General features: G+C 37.2%; 1 protein-coding gene across 4 annotated transcripts in view; it reads right to left on the bottom strand.

The window, feature by feature from the left end:
- The window catches only part of PIK3C2G (phosphatidylinositol-4-phosphate 3-kinase catalytic subunit type 2 gamma), a 403205-nt gene that overhangs the window by 232259 nt on the left and 148060 nt on the right, over positions 1-22886 (bottom strand). For all 4 annotated transcript variants that reach the window (XM_017343356.4, XM_089303889.1, XM_051850300.3 and 1 more), the window contains 2 exons: positions 16460-16553; positions 12258-12352 (listed from right to left, as the gene is read on the bottom strand). In XM_017343356.4, the coding sequence (XP_017198845.3) occupies positions 12258-12352; positions 16460-16553 (189 nt within the window). The remainder of the gene's footprint in view (positions 1-12257; positions 12353-16459; positions 16554-22886) is intronic.

Raw genomic sequence — 22886 nt, 5'->3', positions numbered from 1 at the left:
GCAAGGCAGAGGATTAGCCTAGTGAGCCGTGGCGCTGGCCCGAAAATAGATTTTAAATTGGAATGTGACTTGCACTGGGTGTGAGATGTCATGAAAAATTGTTAATGTCAATTCTATTGTTAGCTGGATGGTGATCACTGGAGAAATCACTTACCTTGTTAGAATCCCTTTCTGGGCTTGCAGGTGATCCCTGAAGTGCCATTTGAGTTCCAAATCCTAGACTTGTATGAATATCTGTTAGTCCAATCACTTCGGCAGCAAATTCAGTAATTATTGGAAGAATTTCTAAACAAAATACCTTTTTATTGACAATATTTTTTGGCTAAAGTAAAGCTAGTCTGATTGAGAAACAATGAACAGAAAGCACTATGCTTTTCAAAGCCTTACCCCAAATCCCACTCATAAACTACAGCCAATGTGGTGGGTAGGGGTGGCTAGCATTATTACAGTGAAACCAGATGGCTCTGAAAGGAAGCAGTGATGTAATTGTATGTGGTTACTGTCATGAAAAATGACTGCAAAATGGATCAGAAAGTTCAGCTCCCATTGGTCAGACTGGATCCAGGTTCTAAAGTTTCAGATCGGGATGCAGAAATAAAATATTAATTTTCGTAACTCTTCACTATTAAAAATAAAATAGAAGCATCTGAAGAGAAAAGAATTTTTTTTGACAGGCAGAGTTAGACAGTGAGAGTGAGAGTGAGAGTGAGAGAGAGAGAGAGAGAGGTCTTCCTTCCGTTGGTTGACTCCCCAAATGGCCTCTACGGCTGGCATGCTGTGCCGATCTGAAGCCAGGAGCCAGGTGCTTCTCCTGGTCTCCCATGCAAGTGCAGGGCCCAAGCACTTGGGCCATCCTCCACTGCCTTCCCGGGCCACAGCAGAGAGCTGGACTGGAAGAGGAGCAACCGGGACAGAATCCGGCACCCCAACCAGGACTAGAACCCGGGGTGCCGGTGCCACAGGCGGTGGATTAGCCTAGTGAGCCTCGGTGCCAGCCGAGAAAAGAATTTAAACATGGGTTACACATAAGGTGGCTCTCTGTTACTGAATTTTGTACTTATGTGTGGTAGAATGTATATTTTCATATACATTTAAATAGCAGCAATTAGATTTAAATGACATTAGAAAATTACGTTTTAAAAGGAAATACATAAATTTTCTATCACAAAGTAGAAATAAAGCAGTCAAAAACAGTTTTTCCTGTATCTATGCCTTTACTATGAAACTGATAATTGATTTTACAAATTACTCCATTAAGGAAACTTTCTTCCAAATACGGATCAGTTTTCCTAAGTTTGGGTGGAGAAGAGAATGATAACTTTGAGATACATGCACTTTCTTTTAAATAGTATGGATATTACACAAAAGATTTTTCCACTAATATAAACTCATACTTTTAATTCCATTTTTCATGAAGTATCCATGCACTTCCTCTGAGAACAGGGTGAAAGATGATTACAGATCAATATTACATGACAGCAAGACATATCTTTCCCTTACAAAAAAGTGAAGCAATATTTTATTATTTATTATATTGTAAAGGTAAAAAGATGAATTAGGAGCCATCTAATGATTCTTGAAGGTAAAGGTTTGAGGCTTTTAAATCTTCTATTGATTCTGTACCATGTGTGCTCCACTAGCCAGCAATCACTCCCTCAGCACAGCCTTCCACTCGGACTTCGGGGAGGGTTTCAGACATGAAACAACAAGCGAAAGCATTTGCTTCCTTTGTGTACTCATTTGTATGCCTTTATCGGTATTTAAAACTGACAGAATGGGAACACACAGCTAAGGTCCCTTATTTGCTTGATGTCCAGCCTTGTCTCTCCGCTGTGTTATCAACAGATCGTGAGCAAACTGTAACAAGAACAGAATTTGCTGTGAACTCACTCTTCTCTTGCTCCATAGCCAGCTGGTTGTTTCCTTGTTCTGGAAGCTACAATGTTAACCCGTGAGTTTCTTTAAAACAAGGGCCTGCCTTTGTTTTACCCTTGGATAGTCAACATAAATGAGCAAATAGTAAACTAACTCATCATAAGTATTACATTCTGAATACAAGGAATCTTCTTACACAAAGTACATGTTATAGAAAACAATGCATTGATTCCAAAGTGTTTTTGCACTAAAATTAACATCTTTTATTTTTCCATGAACTTTTTGAAATACACTCATATATATTTTATCCTACTAGAAGAGAATTGCAGGGAAGGAGCAATACTAAACCTCAATGAGTGGCTCACAAATGACAGAACTTCCGGCATCAGAAGGTATGAGAGGCATGTGTGTGACTTCAAATTACATCATGCAAAGTGTCCACATGATGCTGTTTTGTTTAAAATCCGTGACTTGAGAACATGTCACGAAATTCTAAATTAGAAAAAGTTTAGGTGTGGGGGATAGGCATTATTGCACAGCAGGTGAAGCTGCCATATGGGATGTCCACATCCCATATCAGAATTCTTGTTCAAAGCCTGGCAACTCTCCTTTTGTCTACCTGCCTGCCAGTGTGCCTGGGAGGCAACAGATGATAACCCAAGTCTTTGGGTTCCTACTTCCCATGTAGAAGACAAGGATAGAATTGCTGGCCAACTCTCGGCTGCTGTTACAGGTATTTTGGAGAGTGAACAGAACCAGCAGATGGAAGGCCGCTCCCCTTCACCTTGGTCTCTCTCTCTTTGCCAAATAAATAAAACTTAAAAGGAGAAAACGTTTAGGGCAAATTGTTTGAAAGATGAATGGGCCAATTTTTTCAACATTTTAATGTGCAAGTTGCATATCAAAGCTACATTTGAGGCAGTTGTTCCTTTAAACACCATAAATCATTTTGAAAAGAACTTGCACTATAGACACCAGTGGTTAGTGTACTACATGGTTCTCCCAAAGGTCCAGATGACACTGCTTCATCAACCTGCTCATAGGCCCTAGTTCTTGACTCAGATTAGACTCTGACTTCAAATCATGTTCTCCATCTCTTCATTTTTGATATCCCTAGTGATATCCATTGTCCAGTTTTGATTGGGTCAATCTCCTAGCATTGCTCCTAACTCTTGCTATCTCCTTGACACATCCAGCAGCTCTCTTCTGCCCCCTTCTGTCACAAGTGTGCATGCGCTCTGCTATGTCCAAGCAATTCAAGCTCATTCCTTCGCTCAATATTAATTTATTGAATGTCTACAAAGTGCCAAAAACTATCTTAGGTTCTTTTATTCATGAATAAAATAAAAAGAAATCCTGGAAGGATAGAGCTTATTCAGGTGGTCCCCACACTTTGAAGGGAACATTGACAGATTTTTGTAGCATGTTCCTTAAAAAACACGTTTACAAAGGAGCCATGCTATACAAGTTCCCTATCACATGGATTTTGATTAAAATTGCTCTCTTGGAGATTACTCTATCATACTTAGTAAGAGGAGGGTGAAAGATTGTGATATTGGTGTTATGCCTACACCATGTCCCATTACATACCAATGCTTCAATTCTTAAAGCATATATTTAGATTTGTTATTTTCATTAAGAAATGCTTTTCGTAGGGCATGTTCCTGGAACAGGGTATGAGACAAATTCAGTACATGTGATTTACCAGGTGTCTTCAAAAAGTTCATTGAAAATGCATATTGCCTTGTAAATCCAGCTGCCCATGAATCCTCATACCGATGAGATACTCATCTGGGAAAATCCCAGATAAGGATAAGGGAAGAATTACATGGAAAGGGTAGGAGTTAGCAAGGGCAATGTCTCCTGTCAAATCTGGCTTTAATCTGATCTATTGGGAGTCCATGGAATGTAAATTGTATCTTAGAGTTCACATCTCCCAGGCCAGAGGGCTATGTTAGCAGAGAGCTATTCCCCAGAGAAAAGGTAGTTATCAATGAGCACTCCACATGGAAGCTAGAGTATCTGAGTAGGGCACCCCCAGGGCCTTTCACAGTGCCTCCAGTCAACCAGTAATTCATGTTCTACAAGGACAACAAGATTTCTAGTATGTGAAAATACTGATGACCTCAAAGACATTTCTATGGCTTCATGGGCTTAAAAATATGCTTTGGTGTATGTACTAGTTGTTGACACTATGGTGGAGTTAGTATGCTGAAGACCACGGCATATCATTAGGAATAGATTTGGAGGGGGAGTGGATAGGGTGGCCAGTAGAGGTGTTGTAATTGTGGGGAATGGCATCTGGCAAAGCCAAGTACAGTACTCTATGGAACACAATTGGAAACAGTACTCAATCCCAGACGGAGGCTAAAAAGAAGGTCAGGGAAAAGATTCCTGATTTGACATTCCAGCCAATTTAATCAGAACCCTTCATAAAGTCCTTTCTGTATTCTATTAGTTTCCTGTGACTGTCATAACAAATTATCACAAACTTGTGGCTTAAATAACAAATATTTATTCTGGAGGCCAGAGCTTGGAAATTAAGGTGTCAGGAGGCTACACTCCATCCCAAGAAACAAGGGAAGAATTTTCCTGCCTCTTCTAGCTTTTGGTGGCTCCAGATTTTCCTTGGCTTGGAGTTGTATCCTTCCAATCATTGTCCCCATCTTCCCAGGGTCTCCTCTGTATGTATGTCTTCTCCTTTGTCCCAGTGAGATACTTTGTAAGTGCCTTTAGGCCCATCTTGATAATCAACAGTGATCAAATTTCATGATCTTTTTTTTAAATTCCATCTTCAAATAACTTTTTTCCAAATAAGACCATAATACATAGGTTCCTGGGATAGGCTGCAAACAGGTCTTTTTAAAAAATAATTTTTATTATTGTCCTTACTTTCCTTCTTATTTGAAAAGCAGGGGTGGGATGGTGTGGGAGAGATGGAGAGAGATTTTCTTTGTGCTGATTCATTCCTCAAATGTCTGTCACAGCCAGGATTGCAAAGCCAAATTTAAGAGCCTGGAACTCAATCTGTCAGGTGGTGGCAGGGACTCTAGTACTTGAGCCATTATCTAATATCTCCCAGAGTATGCATAAGCAAGAAGCTACATTTGAAGTGGACTAGCTGAGTCTCAAACTAAGCACTGTGATATGGGATGCTGGTGTCCCAAGCAGGAACGTAAGTGCTGTGCCATCCACCCATCCTGTAGACATATCTTTTTTGGGAGACCATCTTTCAGTGCAATACTTTACTAGCAGTTAAACTGCTCTCCATTTTCTGGAATGGAAAGGGTTTGAAGTTTAAGATTCTATCACATTTGTTGTCATGTCATGGGTGGGGGAACTCTAGAACATGAATCCAAAATGCTGTTTCCCATTTTGTAGCTGTGAAGGTACAAAATGGGAAGTAAAGCATTTAAAACTTCTTGACATGTTTTCAAGTCCAAGGGCTGGAGTTATGGCTTATAGGGTAAAGCCACCACCCTATATGGGCACGTTTTCATGTCACAGCTACTCCACTTCCAATTCAGCACCCTGCTGATAGTCTGGGAAAAATCATGGAGGACTGTCCAAGTGTTTGGACCCCTTCCAACTACTTGAGAGACCCAAATGAAAATTTTAGTGGGGCCAGTGCTGTGACATAGCAGGTTAAGTCTCTGCCTATAGCACTTGCACTTCATATGAGCACCAGTTCACGTCCCAGCTGCTCCTCTTCCAATCCAGTTCTCTTCTTATGGCCTGAGAAAGCAGTGGGAGATGGCCCAAGTCCTTGGGCCCCTGCACCCACAGGGAAGACTCAGACGGAGCTCTTGGCTTCAGATTGGCCCGGCTGGGCTATTGCAGACATTTGGGGAGTGAATCAGCAGATGGAAGATCTCTGTGTCTCTTCCCCTCTGTAACTCTGCCTCTTAAATAAACAAACAAATAAATAAATACTCTTAATAAAGAGAAAATAAAATCTTGGTTCTTGGTTTGGCTTGACTCCACCCTGGCCGTTGTAGCCATTTGGGGAGTGAACCAGAAAATGGAAGATCTCCTTCTGTCTGTCTCTCTATCACACTGATTTTCCGATAAAAAGTAATTATTTTAAAGACATCTTTAGTCTAAATCTTCTAGAAAAACACTGGCTATTCTTCCTACATGGATCCAATGCAGAAGACTCATGGTCACCCCACATTAATTTCCCTTCTCAGGGAAACCTCAGGTTACTCACAGCAAAGCCAAGCAGTCTAGGGGGTTTTCATTCGTACCTATTTATTCAGTTTCATACCTGGGCAAGCAACCTGCTGCCCTGAGACAGTGGTAGGTGGAAGTGTTGAAGTAGAGGGTTGTTGAGCATGTGCAGAGTCACAGACTTGGTTAACAATTGGCCATCTTAGTTCATATGAGGGATGTTTTCAAGACTACAAGGTACAGAGTTCAGAGTTGAAGGTACTGAATATGAGGAAGCAGTATCTCAGCCAAGTCAAAAAGAAAATAAACAAAAAAGATGGTTGATAACTTCAACCCCTTTTTTGATATTGCTGTGCATTTATTTTCATTAAGAAATAATATTAGCATTCTTTTGAGTGGATCATAAAGAGATTTAGTTGTATATTTGATGTTTTAACTCAAGCATTCTGCAGAGATATTTTTAGGTTCAAGATACGTTTGAAATATACATAATATTCTTTCGCATTTAGTGCATGTTGTCTGATTCTTTTTACTTTTTACAAAGTGATATCTGTATTTGAAAACTTTTTTTCTTATTCATATTCTTACAAAATAGACCATCAAAAACAGCAGCCTATTTATAATTTACATTCTTTTCTGTTCCTTCTACTTTACTCATTCCTAGAATCGTTGAGAGGGGAAAATGAGCCCTAAGATTTGTCTTTTCATCAGGGTGAAAATTACACACAGAAAGGATTTCCTCCCAACCCCATGTTTGGAAACAGTGACATAACTGTATCTGTTGCGAACTTATAAAAATGACATTGATTTATAATTCTATTTGCATTTACTCTTGCCTTTCAAATGACTCCAATTTTTACATCACCTTAGCAGATGAAGAATTTGCCAAATTGGCACAAGTGTTGTAATCATTCATTAATTAGGATACATCCTTAATATCGCATTCCATTTTTAATTGGAAGAGATTCAAAAGCTCATGGAAAATGCACATTATGGGAAAACTATGCAAGGATTTCAAAGTTTTATTGTACCAAAATAAACAAAATTCAGTTTTTCATGAACTTTATGAAGTACCCTCATGTATTTTAAAAGAAATTCTCTTTTTATATTGTATATGATTTTATATTTTGATATGAGTATTAAAAGAAGATTGTTATCTGGTCATGTTGCTTTTCGACAGACTTTCATTTTAATAAAGCATATTACAAATAAGGTTTAGTTTTAATGGAAGTAAACACTGAATTCCACCTTCAGTGTGACAAGAGTTTCGCGAGTACATCCACTTCCTTCCCCCAGTGCCATCAGAGCTGAGGAAGGGAAGAGAGTGAGACTTCAGTCAGAGCTCTGAGAAGCTCGGAGACAGGCCCAGTGGTAGCTGCTGTAGCCCAGGCCTTATTATAGTTATACAGTAGAGGAAATATTCTGCTTCTTAAATTAGGCTTTCAAAATGAAAATGAGCAGCAGGTCAAACACTAGTCCCTGACAAGTTCCTGTGCCTTTTTTTTTAAGGACATGAGTCATTTTTATGGGAAAAGCTGTATCATGATGAATAATGTTTCTTGAAGCAGGGTAACACGGTACTCCAAAATGGTATTGACTTGCTGCTTTTCCATTAATAACGATCTTAACTAGCAACTGAAGCAAGCAAATGATGCCTGTCATACATTTGTGAGAACAAAAGACAAATCCCATTTCACACTTAGGTCACTGATACTTCTAATTATTAAAGTGTTGTGCTATGAGAATGAATTTAAAAGATAGGTCACACAAAGAAAAGTAGGATAAAGAGCATACAAAGATCAGGTTTCATGAGATTGAGTAATTAACGTTTGAGGAGAGAGAGATGTTTTCACAACATATACATTAATCAATACATCACTGGGTACTCCATATATCTGTAGAGTTTTTATGCATTGATTAATATAATAAAAGGTACAGGTGATAATGCAAAAAAATACAGTATCTCTTAAATAAGTGTTATTTCTCTATTAGTATTCCAACGTTATGCTTTTGGAAAAGTTGGGTGTTCTATGAATTTTCAATAGAAAGAATATATGTTCGCATTCAGATTCTGTTGTTGATAACTAATATTGCACTGAAAGTACTTTGTAAAAATTTTTATAAGATTGATATTTTATTTATTTGAAAGGAGAGTGTGAGTGAGGGTGAGAAAAAGGGAGAGGGAGAGAGAAAGAGAAAGAAAAAGAAACAGAGAGAGAGAAAGTTCTTCCACCTGCTGTTCACTCCCCAAATGGCTGCAAGGTTTAGGGCTGGGTAAGGCCTAAGCCAGGAGCTAGGAGATTCTTCCAGGTCTCCCACGTGGGTGGCAGGGGACCAAGTACTCAGGCCATCTTCCACTGCTCTCCCAGATGCATTAGCAGGAAACTGGACTGGAAGTTCAGCAGCTGGGCCTCAAACCAGTGCTGATATGGGATGCTGGCATTGAAGGCTGCGGCTCCTACATGCTATGTCAAATGCCAGCTGGGGATGTGCTTATAAGGCACAGGTTCTTCCATATATATTCATTAAGGCACATTTTCATAGTCCTGTAATTAGCTTTTATATGAAAACCTTCAACATGCAAATATGATCACACATAGAATTGTGATGTATAGATTTAGGAAAGGCCTCATCAAATTTAAAGATCTCGTTATATAGAACACTCCATTAATGGTAGCAATAGTTCTTTTAAAAAGAAGACTTATGGGACTGCTGCTGAGGCATAATAGGCTAAGCCTCCTCCTGCAGCACCGGCATCCAATTTAGGCCCCGGTTTGTGTCCTGGTGGCTCCTCTTCCAATCTAGCTCTCTGCTTATGGTCTGGGAAGGCAGCAAAAGATAGCCTGAGTGCTTGTGCCCATGCACCCACGTGGGAGACCTGGAAGAAGCTTCTGGCTCCTAGCTTTGGATTGGCTCAGCTCCGGCCATTGAAGCCATTAGGGGAGGAACCAGATGATGGAAGACCTTTCTCCCCATCTCTCCCTCTCTCTGTATGTAACTCTACCTCTCAAAAATATAAATAAGAAATCTTTTTTAAAAAAGAGATGTTACAAACATAAGTTAAAAGAATTTGTCACACTTGTCCAGAATTACCAATGATTTTTAAGATGTGCTACATACAGAAACAGAATGACAGTCATTATTATGAATGAATGTGAAGGCAAATAATCTGAGTAATAGTACAAAGAAAATACAAAGCAAATAATAGGAATATGTATGGGAAAATAGTAGTTCTAAATAATTGTTTATCTATAACAACCTTGAATGTAATTGGCCTAATTTTCTAATTAAAAGATAGCAACTGGTTGAATGCATTAAAAAAAATCTATTTGATGCCCACAAGAAACATACCACACCAACAAAGATAGATGCAGGATGGAAAAAAGATATTCCATGCTAAAAAAAAAAAGCAAGAACCAGCAGGTATATTCATCCTAATAACAAATAAAATAGACTTTAACATAAAAACTGTCAATAGACAAAGAAGGGGATTACATAATGATTATGAGATTAATTCAATAGAAGATCTGACAATAATGAATGTATATGTACCCAACTGCAAGGCATCTGGATATTAAAAGCAAATGGTAACGCATCCAATGAAAGACACAGACTCCAATACAACAGTAATGGGCGACTTAAACACTCCACTTTCATCAATGGACAGATCAACTAGATAGAAAATCAAAAAAGAAAACACAGAGCTAATTTACACTATGGATCCAATGTACTTAACTGATATCTACAGAAACTTTCATTCCACAGTTAAGAATACACATGATTTTCATCAGTGCATAGAACTTTCTCTAGGATAAATCAAATGCTATACCATAAAGCAAGTTTCAGCAAATTCAAAAAAGTGAAATCATATCATGTATCTTTTCTAACTACAATGGAATGAAGCTAGACATAATAAATTAAGAATCTCTAGAAAATATGCAAACATATGGAGACTGAATAACATTTTCCTGAATGAACATTGGGTCATAGAAGAAATCAAAGTTAAAATTAAAAAAAAGTCCTGGAAACAAATGAAGATTACAATACAACTATCAACACTTATGGGATACAGCAAAAGTAGTGTTAAAAGAGAAGTTTATAGCAATTAGTGCCCACATCAAGAAATTGGAAAAGCATCAAATAGATGAGCTCAATGCATCTCATGGACCTAGAAAAACAACAGTAAACCACACCCCAAATTAGTAGAAAACAAATAATTACAATTAGAGAATAGATAAACCAAATTTAATCAAACAAAAAAACCATAAAATATCAATGAAATGAAGAACTTTTTTTTTTTAAATAAACTGATACACCACTCAACTAACCAGAACATATTTCAATAAAACCAGATGAAGCAGATGTTACAATAGATACCACAGGGGAAAAAAAAAGAATCATCAGTAATTACTACAGATATCTATAAGCCAACAAGTTGGAAAATCCAGAAGAAATGTACAGATTCCTAGATCTCCAAAATTGAGCCATGAAGACAGAAAACCTAAACAGACCAATAACCAAAACAGAAATCGAATCAGTAACAAAGATTCTCCCAACAAACAAAAGTCCAGACTTCACTGCTAAATTCTTTTTTTTTTTTTTTATTGAATGGCATGATCCAAAGGTATGTGGAAACAATCTGTATGGAAGTATCTGTATGTAAGGAACTATGAACTAGGATTTTGCTGTTATTACTGATAAGAAAGATACATACACAAGCAAACAGTCCTATGTTCAACTGATTACAATTTTTTTTATGATTGACTTTATGGTCAGATAGACAGCCATATGAGTGGATAATACAAGATGGATACAGTGGTTAACTACTGCATCATGAGTGTATTTTTAATGTATATTGACAAGTCAACTTTTCAAAATAGTAACTTAATGGCATTCTGTTGAATGATATGCTCTAAAGCAGAAGGCCTGTATTTATCATTCAGCACCAAATAATTGCAGACAGCCTTCCTAATAGGGACAAGAAAAGTTTGTTTGTTATTGAAGACACTAAAGCTTGTGATAACACTAAAAGAAAACATGAGTGAGCAAAAGCAGATCAGCAGAAAAACTGAAAGTCTATACTTGGCGCACGTGATCCTCAATTCTAGTTTGAAGACTTTGTAAAATTGCTTATAGTCAGCTAATCACACACTGTTTGCTATATTTACCCTGAATTCTAGTAGTATTCTTTTCTGAAAATATTTTTAAGTGCTACAGCTATTGTTTACATTTTTGAAATTTTAAATTGGATTTATAGTGAATGGCATTTTGAACTAGCTGACCGCTTAGTCTGTTAATGTTCAGATTGTATGATCTGATAATGAAAGATGTCAGAAATAAGGGTCATTGCTCCCAATTGTTTGAGTCTAGCCTACTGTCTTTCACTAGTGATAGAAGAGTTATAGAGAAAAGAGGTTAACTTCTACCGAACATTTAAAGGGGAACTAATTCCATTCTTTTCAAGCTATTAAAAACAATTGAAAGGGGGGAAATTCTTCCAAACTTCTTCTATGAGGCCAGAATCATCTTAATTCTAAAACCAGAAAAAGACACAAGAAAAACTATAGACTAACAATCCTGATGAACATATATGCAGAAATTCTCACCAAAATACTAGCTAATTGAATCCAACAACACATTAGAAAGATCATTCACCCAGACCAAGTGGGATTTATCACTGGTATGCAGGGATGGTTCAACATACAGAAATCAATAAATGTAATACATCACATCAACAAATTAAAAAACAAAAAATATGACTATCTCAATAGGTGCAGAGAGCAGTTGATAATATACGACATACTTTCATGATAAAAATTTTAAGCAAATTGGATGTAGAAGGAACATTCCTCAACACAGTAGAGGCAATATATGACAAACCCACAGCTAGCATTATATTAAATGGTAAATTCATGAAATTTGTGGAGCACGTTTAGGAGGGAGAATACAGTGGGAAGTTTGCTCCTAAATATTTAAATACATGAAATTTGTTCACCTTATATAAATTTTAAAATTGAAAAAAATTTGAAAATGATGGCAGTTAAATTATACTCATGAATAAAAATAAACTGAACAAAGACTTAACCTCGGCTGAATTTCTAGTTGAGGTATATATAAACTCTAAGACCAATGAATCCTCTCCTTCCTCTCAAGTTGTGCCACAGAGAAGTTGGCAAAAACACAGCATCTTAACCAGTGTTAGTTCATCTTACCAGTAGAGACGATGGGCAATCTGGATGCTCTGCAGCGACCGGTGCAGTAGAAGCTGAACCAATGGACTTTCAAGGTCCCATTCAAACTTGACAGCCTACAGTAAGAAACATTTCCTTTACTGTGTTTTCTCAGTACCAAAATTATAGCAGAATACAGAGGCACATAGAGGCTTAAGAAACAACCAGGAAAAGTAGCATGCACATTTAAGAACATGTTGATAATGTATTAATGCTTATCATCTAATGCATAGCTAATAACATGTATCTCACACACCATACACAATGCGAATATATGTAGTCTTTTTCTTCTTATTTATGATTTAAGATTACACGATAAGAAATAAGAGCAGGGCAGACTAGGCACTGTAGAGCAGTGGGGTTAGCCATTACTAGAGATGCCTACGTCCCGTACAGGAGTGCCTGGAAGACTTGGCACCTCTGCTTCTGATCTAGCTTCCTGGTAATGCAAACTAGGAGACAGCAGCTTGAGTCCCTGCCACCCTTATAGAAGATTCAGATGGAGCTCAGGCTCTTGGCTGTTATAGGCACTTAGAGAGTGAACTAGCAGCCAGAAGATCAATCTCTGTCTGTCTTTCTCTCCATGTGGATCCTTCAAATATATGAAAATAAATGAATAAAAATTATTAAAAAAGAGCAGGTGGTGTGTAGGATTCAACCAGTCCCTGGGCAGGGGAATACTGGAGCAACAAATAATGTTATGAACAATGCCCTCAGAGCATAAAAGTAGTATTAAGTAATAGATACTTCTGCATTTGAAGATGAAACTAATGCTTATTAAAGCCTGAAGAGAGATCACCAGCTGGTATATCAGTATCAGCCTGCACAGCTTGAAGCTTTGCCTACATTTTCAAAGCTGACTGGTACCACCATAGCCAATTTCCAAAATTTCTCATTTCCACTGTGAGTATCTCCCTAAGGTTTTCTGGGATACCCCATCTTGTAGAAAACACAGACAGAAAGGGGTAGCCTCTGAACTTAATTAAACCTTCACCTGCCGTATTCAGGGATTTCACGGTCAACATCTGTGCCTGGGCTCCATCAGTGTTCAGGAAATGAAATACGTGAACATGATGATTAAAAATAAAGGTTCTGTTCATGAAAGCACTCATTCCTGTTTGAGAGGCAAAGTTTCTGTCTTTAGCTGTTCAGGTAAGACATCTGAGACCATCCCTCTATCTTTTTCTTCCTCTGACATATGCCTACCCACCCCTCATCATTTAATCCAGACTTTATACAATCATGCAGACAGCAGAAAGTGGGAGCTATATCCCACCCCTCATCATTTAATCCAGACTTTATACAATCATGCAGACAGCAGAAAGTGGGAGCTATATCCACTAACATCCAGCTCAACAAACACCTGATTATATGAGGCCTCTGCAAGCACAGAGGAGTTTATAAATCTCTGAGGTGTGAGAATGCCAAAGATGATCATAGCAAACCTGTTTCATGTCCTGTTGCTGTCTGAATGTAGAAAGACCATACTGTGTATTGTCTTAACTTGCAGCCATGAGCATCTTTCACTTACAGGCTAATTCGAGCTTCCCAGGCCATGATTACTGTTTATGCCCTAACAGTGAACATATCCTATGAGCATATGAGAAGTAAAATAGCTTTCACATTTTCTTCCATGCTTGCCTTTTACAATTTCTGTTGGCTATTTCCTGTGATACTCAGCAACTATTGACTTCATTTGAATTGCCTCCCTTACTTCCAATCTCCTTGCTTTACTATGTCTACTGGTATCATCAGCCCCAAATTCTGCCTCACTATCCAGGATGTAGGTAAATTTTCTGGTGCATACAACACCGTTCTTGCAACTTACCTTAAGGTTTATAACTTGTGGTCCCAGTAACTTCTGGGTCTTTTTCTTATATGACTTTAAGATATGAAGCATATATCCATATCTGCTATTTTCATTATGGTCTTAGATTCCATTCTTACTGTTCTAATATAGCCTATGTAATTCTAACATGGTAATACAGAAAAAACCCCATGATTCCAGAACATAATTGATGAGGTGGAATTTGTTTATGTGTTGGAAAGTTATAAGGTCATGGTGGAGGATGAAATTCTAAGGGTAAATACATTGGCAGTTGTAAAATGCTTCCTGGTTTTTATTTATTTTCTAGTTCCATAATGAGTACATGTTTCTTTCCATCTGAGAGCAGCTTATATCTTTATTTTTAATTATGGCATATTTGCAGCCTTAATTGTTTCCTTTCTATTTGCTATGTTGGATTCTGTGTGCAACTTTTCTTATGAATTTGGATTTGCATGAATATGGGTTCAGTCATATTCCTGGTGCCAAGTGTATTGACTCTGATCCAAATGAGTTTAATTTATTACGTTTAAATTAATTAAGAACTTACTCTTTTGAGTTGGGTTAGCTATAACTTCAGCCCATACCTATGAGCTGTGAGATGAATATTGATCTTGCAAGTTGGATTAATCTTTTTAAAAAGATTTTGTTTATTTATTTGAGATGTAAACTTACAGATAGAAGAAGAGACAGAGAGAAAGGTCTTTCATCTGCTGGTTCACTTCAAATGGCCAGAAGGGCTGGCGCTGAGCTGATTTGAAGCCAGGAGCCAGGAGCTTCCTCCAGGTCTCCCACGTGAATGCAGGACCTAAGTACTTGGGCCATTGTCTACTGATTTCCCAGGCTAAAGCAGACAGCTGCATTGGAAGAGGAACAGCTGGGACTAGAACCTATGTCCAAATAGGATGCCAATGCTGCAGGTGGAGGCCAAGCCCACTACACCATAGCTCTGGCCCCAAGTTGAATTATACCTCTTGAGCACTCAGCACATAGTTACATGACAGAAGATCCAGGCTGGATGTTGACTCATTCTCACGCTCACTTGTAGATGGTGTAATCTGTTTATCTGTCGTCATGTAAGTCAGGTGATTAACTGTACTCATGATTCTGGGTAACTTTATATTATTTTCAAAAATTACTCCAGTATTGTGGTATTTGATGTTGTCACTAAAATGACTAGCTGACATCACTGTCTAACTCTGTCAATAAAAAAATGTACTAGTTGACAAGAGAATTGGGGTATTAGAAGTTACTTTGATAAGATTTATACTAGAATTTTTAAGGGGAAGTCAAGTAAGTTACAAATTATGAGGAGCTGCCTAGCAAATTATTAGTTTCTATATATTTATTGTGTTAATGTTTTATAAAGATGTATGTATTTATTTTGAAAGAGAGAGAGAGAGAGAGAGAGAGAGTCTTCCATCTACTGATTCATTCCCCACATGGTAGCAACAGCCAGTGCTAGGCCAGTCCAAAACCAGGAGCTTCCTCTAGGTCTTCCACAAGGGTGGCAGGGGCCCAAACTTTCGGGCCATCCTCCATTACTTTTCCCAGGTCATTTGCAGAGAGCTGCATGAAGTGGAGTAGCTAGGACATGAGCTGGCACCCATAGGGATGCCATCATCATCATCATGGCATCACAGGCAGTGGCTTCACTGCTATGCCACAACATGGGTACCAAAGTTTTATTTTATATATACAGTCAGATGAAAGAATTTTATCACAGTATTTATATTTTACATGTTCAAATTGATAATTAATAATTCCTTTTGGATTTTTATGTCTTGATTGTACCAATTTATTATTAATATACAGAGAACAGATTTTATATACTTTGTAGATATTTCTTTTTTACTGTTTTGAAAATTTTTATTGAGAATAGATTTAATGTATTTAACAGATACAATTCTAAGATAACCATACTTCTCTTCCTAACATTTTGTCTAGAGAGTATTTACAAAACTCTTATTAATATAGGAGCTATCCTTTGCTGTGGCTCGGGAAGGCAGTGGAGGATGGCCCAAGTGCCTGGGCCCTGCACCTGCATGCGAGACCAAGAGGAAGCATATGGCTTTGGATTGGCGCAGTGCGCCGGTCGTAGTGGCCATTTGGGGGGTGAACCAATGGAAGGAAGACCTTTCTGTCTCTCTCTCTCTCTCTCTCTCTCTCACTGTCTAACTCACTCTGTCAAATAAATAAAAAAATACAAATGCAATTAAAAAATATAGGAGCTATCATTCATATTTTTGTCCAGATTGCAGTATCACTTTTATGTAGTTTGTTGATGATTCATTAGGAACTCTCTAGAAAATCATTAATTAAATTCTTGAAATAACCCTGGCAATTCTGCCCTTCTTACCTGAACCAGCTGTGGGAGATATTCCAGTAGTTCATCATTCCAGAGGGTGTCTAATTGTTGAACTGCCACTTTGCGAATTTCTTGATCTGGAAAACTGATGCACAGAAAATATATCTATTAAGTTGTTAATGGCAAGGAATAATTCATGACACATTTCAGGGAGAACAGGGAAAAAATTCCATTTCCAGTGCCTCAGATAAAATAATAATCTTACAATGCATTAAAAGGGTCATTAGCACTAAATAATTGCTAGTTTTCTGTATTCTTGCTCTCATGGGGTCAGTAGCAGAACCTTATTTCTACTAGGCTTTAGAAACAAGGGTTTTAGATCTCCACCAGCTTTCTTACCTATAAGATGTATATTATGGGATATCTAAAATCTTTTCTAAAGTAGTCTGAAAATCTTTGCTTCTACTGAGCCATGCATTTGCTAAATAAATTATTAGCAGCTGGAGATCCAGAGTTTATATGATTAAAAATGAGTTTTGATATTTTTAAATGAATATTGGCCAGATCTTAATGGAAACTAGAAATTTAAAGTACTTATGATAAATGAATGCCATTGAATAAAGGTAAATCTTGATGTGAAGTTTCTGAGAGCAATTATGCCATATTCATTTTGGATAGCATATACCTATTGTAAAATTTAGCAGCTATGGGGTGCTTAATAGATGCTTGCTATTGCACTATATTTTAAATGATATTTTTGGCATTGGGAACCACATTTCAAATGGACTCCTCAGATTGCCCTCATCTTGTTTCTTCAGAAAATTTTATTCAATTTTCTTGAAGTTCCTGAGAAATGTCTGGAGATAACTCTGGTACCATACAGCGTTGATCCAATTTTGACAAATTGCTTCGACATGATTAGATACTATGAAAGCTTTGGTAAGAAAAATTAATTTTAAGTAATCATGTTTTCAGGAAAATAAGATATGAGAAATAATTTAAAACTTGAAGAACTGTGTATTGCAACTCATTTAAAAACAAAAACATGAATGAACAAACTACACCCCCTAATTTCTTTTGTCAGGAGCTAACAGAACACTTTTCAACCAATCAGGTGAATATACAGTCAGCTGATCAGCTGGGAATCAAAAAACATTAGCCTTGAATATACAGACTCTTTTCATCATATCAGCTTACTGAAGACTAAAATGAAAACTGTGGAGCTACAGAGCTGGGTGAAACATTTGATTCAACATCCCTCAACTGTTCTTGATAGAAGTCTGAAATGTAATGCTAAACAGGTTACGTATTTTTTGCTTTATTTAAACCGAACATTTTAATTACAGGAATTTAACTTCCAAGGTTCATCACTCCAACCTTTTATTTCTGACCTGAAAATACTTTTCCATACTAATGCTCCCTCTTTGAACATTCTAGCAATGAGTTCTGGTGAGAACACATCTCATGAAGTACTGCTAAGGTCAGAAGATTTTAGCCTAACATCACCCACATGCAGAGAGCAGAAGGGTGCAATAAAAATGCAAAGCTAGAAGAAGGTCAGCTTATTTTACCACATTAAGACTTTAGATTCCCCTAACTAAATGCAATTGACTCTAATTTATTGCTATCAATTACTAAACCATTTGTGTGGAGCCTGTAGACATCAAGGTCAGTTTGGGGACTGTTTGGAGTCTTGGAGGGAATAGCTACTTGGCATGTTTTGATGTCTAAGTAATGGCTTGTTAAGTCAAATTCTAGCCACCCATGCTTTCCTGTGTGCTTGTTTCTTCTTACCGATGTTAGTGACACAAGGAAAGAGAAATAGCAAAAAAAAAAAACCATCATAACAAAACAACATTCTGTAGAACACTAAAACTCTATATATTTATTTTCAAATTCCAGCCTATAATTTCCATGAAAGCAGAAAATTTTCATTAGCTTCCAAAAATACAACCCCAATGAATCCATATTTGTAAACATTTTCTGCATATTGATGACTGTCCTAACCTGGGATCCTTGTCATTCTACCTGAGACATCTCTACTACTCGACTTCCTACTTTCAATGCATGTTATCAACTGCCTCCAGTCATGGAGACCTAAAAATCTTAAAGGTGTTTCTGTTCCTCTTGCCCTCTTCATTACATATTCTCCACCTCTCCCATCTGGTGAAATTCTATTGATTTCTGAAGTCCAAGCTCCAGTATCACTTTGCCTAGGAGGTTATCCCAGCCTTTGTTTAGTCCCCTGCAGCATTAGTTGCCCCCTTTCTTTTTGGAATTCTGTATTAAGTACATGGTTGATGGCAGTCTCATTCATTTATGAGTTTCTGGACCAGTTGAACAAAAATTTGTAGAGTTCCTATTAGTCTCTTATCTTTACATCTAATCAGTTTTCAAGCTCCGAGTTCTTTTGACTTTTTTATCCTAATGGCTCTAGCATCTATGATGACTTTTAATTATTTCTGCAACTATCTAGTCTAGATCATAATTATCTCATGCTGATATTCATATTTTCATAGAATTTTATAAAATTTCCCTAATTACTTGTTAAGTTCTTTTCTCATAAAGGACTAAGTGGACTTCTGTTTCCAAAAGATCTATCTTAACCCCGTTCAAGGCTAGTTAAGCCTTTGAGGTTTCCCTTCTGCTATAATATTGAGTGAATCAGTGTAGTTCATCAGAATATTATTTTTACTCTGTCCTCACCTTTGTGAGCACTGTTGACTTTGCTTGGAAAACCATCCCTTTTCTTCAAGCTCTAGTTCTCCAAAATATTCAATCAATCAAATCCCCTTGAAGGCAACTATCCTTAGTAATCACTTCTATGAACTCCAAGGGTATTAACTGATTAACTTTCGCTGGGCATTTAAGAAAAGCTAATGTGTACTAAGATTTTTAAAAGATTAATTTTTAAAACCAGGGAGTTAGGTGGAGGCACAGGGGGCGGGAGTGGTAGAGGGAATTAGAATCTCATCCACTGGGACAATATGTAAATGCCTACAACAGCCAGAGCTGGGCCAGACTGAAGAATTGAGGTCTTCTACAATGGTGGCAGGGACTCAAATACTTGAGCCATCACTTTCTGCCTCCCAGGGTGTACACTAGCAGGAGGCAGAATTGGGATTGGAGATGGACATTAAGCCCAGGCATTCAGAAAATGAGATGTAGATCTCCTGAATCGGACATTAAGCACTGTGCCCAATTCCCACCACAGGATTTAACTTCTAATTTATGGATGTTCACTTTTTAACTAGTGAATACATCAACGGTGGTTAAATATTTTTCCATTTTCTTTTCTTACCTCTAGAATTTGGCTTATGCTGTAGATGAGTGGGTAACAAAAATGCATCAATAATGATAATTTCTTGTGTACTGAGATAGCTTACATTGGTGACAAATGTTTAATTCCACAAATATCACTCCTATAAATTCCAGATTTTTTTCCTCCTACTCAAAAAGGTCAGAGGAGAACAATCTGAAGGTAATGCAAAAGAAATATGTATTTATTTTCAGGATCCTTCCAGAACAGGAGAATAAAAAAAAAACCTAGTAATACCAATATAGTATAATCCAAAGGGAAAGTGATATATGTGTGTTAATATGAGCAGATGTTGAGAAGAATGTTTTACACTTTAAGGGAAAATGATGTTTCCTTTTATTCACTACTGTTGCTTGAGGTTCAGGAAGAAATTGGAAGAGAATTGGAAGAAATTGCTATGAAATAAACCACATGACATCCTGAGCTGTGACTAAGGCCTAATTTGACATTAAAGCATATCCAAACACAACTTACACTTGACTGCTTCTGGAAGAGTTGGCCACATTATAAGAGATGCTTGCAGAGTTGGCAAAGTTCCTTGAACAAGAAGTATTTTATACATTGTTGGAAATATTTTAACTTTTGGAAATTTATCCTAGGGACACCTCTCTTCTGGCATCTTACTATATCCAACACCCATCCCAGTGTTCACAGAGATGTGTGCAGACATATGGGTAGCCAAAAACTATTGGAAATAATCTAGTTATCCAAAAATAAATATGTAAGTTAAAACGGTATAAATACATGTGGTCATTACATAATAAAGGAATCATTATATGCCTTATGTTATTTTTAAAGAAATATATGTATACTTCTCAATATATTGAATAGATGAGAGGAAAAAATATGAATATCAAATACCAGAATGCAACATTTATTATTCAATTTTTAAAGTTTTTCAAGCTTTCTATATGAAAGTTTTTATTACTTATTAAAAATAAGTCCTTTTTAAATATAAGGCTCATTTAACTAATGAAAATATATGAATAAATGCCAATTCATTGCCAGCACTAGAAAGAAGTTCCAGATCATATGCTCTTTTAAAGAGTGAACATCCAGAGGAAACCAAATTAGACTTACTCTGGACTTCTCATCACAAACCCTACAGGAAGGAGACAGTGGTGAGAAATATGCCAAATCCTAGGAGAAAAAAAAAACTGTCAACTGAGAATACTATACCTGTAAAACTTTCATTTATGAATGAAGGAGAAATAAGGATCTTCCACAACAAGAAGAAATTGAAAAAAATTTGGAACTACTCTCACAGCCCTACAAAAGATGCTCAAAGACGTGCTAAACACACAGAAAAACAAAAACAGGAACATCACTACAAAAGAAATGAGTGCAGAAAATGACCTAGCAAAAGTACAAATGAAATCCCAAATACATCAACAGGACTACTTAAGGAAACAAGGCAGGGCAAAGACATTATTTAAAAATAGTCACACCGAATGTAAATGGTCTTAACTCCCCAGTTAAAAGACACAGATTGGCTGAATGGATTAAAAAAGAAAATCTATCTATTTGCTGCCTACAAGAAACACATCTTGCCAACAAAGATTCATGCAGACTGAATGTGAAAGGATGGAAAAAGATAATCCATGCTAATGGAAGCCAAAAAATAGTTGGTATGGCCATCCTAATATCAGACAAAATGGACTTTAACATGAAAACTGTTAAAATAGACAAAGAAGGACATTATATAATGATTAAAGGACCGATTCTGTATATGCACCTAATTACAGGGCATCTGGCTATTTGAAAGAATTGTTAAGGGATTTAAAGGGAGATATGGACTCAAATACAATAATAACAGGGGACTTCAATACCACACTTTCAGCAGTAGACAAATCAACCAGAAAGAAACTCAACAAGGAAACAGAGTTAATCGATACCATAGACCAAAAAGACCTTGCAGATACCTATAGAGCCTTCTACCCTACAGCCACAGAGTGCACATTTTCCTTTCCAATGCATGAAACTTTCTCTAGGATTTACCATATGCTCGGCCATAAAGTGAGTCTCAGCAAATTCAATAAATTTGAAATCATACCATGCATCTTCTCAGACCATAATGCAATTAAGCTGGAAATCAACAACTCAAAAAATTCTACACCATATGCAAACACAAAGAGAATGAACAACACGTTTCTGAATGAACAGTGGGTAACAGAAGAAATCAAAAGAAAAATAAAAAAAATTTCTGGAAACAAATTAAGACAATACAACATACTAAAATTTTTGGGATACAATTAAAGCACTATTAAGAGGAAAGCTTATAGCAATTGGTGCCTATATCAAGAAACTGGAAAGGTACCAAATAAATGAACTATCTATGTAACTCAAGGATCTAGAAAAACAGCAAACCAAACTCAAAACTAGTAAGAGAAAAGAAATAATTAAAATTAGAGAAGAAACCAACAAAACTGAAACCAAAAATACAATACAAAAGATTAGCAAAGTTAAGAGCTGGTTTTTTGAAAAAATAAACAAAATTGGCCCAACTAACCAAAAAAAGGAGAGAGAAGATGCAAATCAATAAAATTACAGAAGAAAAAGGAAATGTAACAACAGACACCACAAAATAAAAAGAATCATCAGAAGCCACTACAAAGATTTGTATGCCAAAAAACTGGGAAACTTAGAAGAAATGAAGATTCCTGGAAACAGAACCTACCTAAATCCAGCTATGAAGAAACAAAAAGCCTAACAGATCCATAACCAAGACAGAAATTGATCAGTAATAAAGGCCCTCCCAAAAAAGAAAATCCCTGGATGGGTTAGCTTCCTTGCTGAATTCTACCAGATATTTAAAGTAGAACAAACTTGGCCAGCGCCTTGGATCAGTAGGCTAATCCTCTGCCTGCGGCACTGGTACTCTGGGTTCTAGTCCTGGTTGGGGTGCCGGTTCTGTCCTGGTTGTTCCTCTTCCAGTCCAGCTCTCTGCTATGGCCCAGAAAGGCAGTGGAGGATGGCCCAAGTGCTTGGGCCCCTGCACCCACATGGGAGACCAGGAGGAAGCACCTGGCTCCTGGTTTTGAATCAGCACAGCGCGCCGGCCGTAGCAGCCATTTGAGGGGTGAACCAAGGGAAGGAAGACCTTTCTCTCTGTCTCTCTCTCTCACTATCTAACTATACCTGTCAAAAACAAACAAACAA

Source organism: Oryctolagus cuniculus, chromosome 9, assembly GCF_051225735.1.
Source record: "Oryctolagus cuniculus isolate XC-2025 breed Fujian yellow rabbit chromosome 9, ASM5122573v1, whole genome shotgun sequence".
NCBI lineage: Eukaryota > Metazoa > Chordata > Mammalia > Lagomorpha > Leporidae > Oryctolagus > Oryctolagus cuniculus.
The sequence above is the reverse complement of the archived record's forward strand: the minus strand, read 5'-3'. Positions and strand labels throughout refer to the sequence as shown.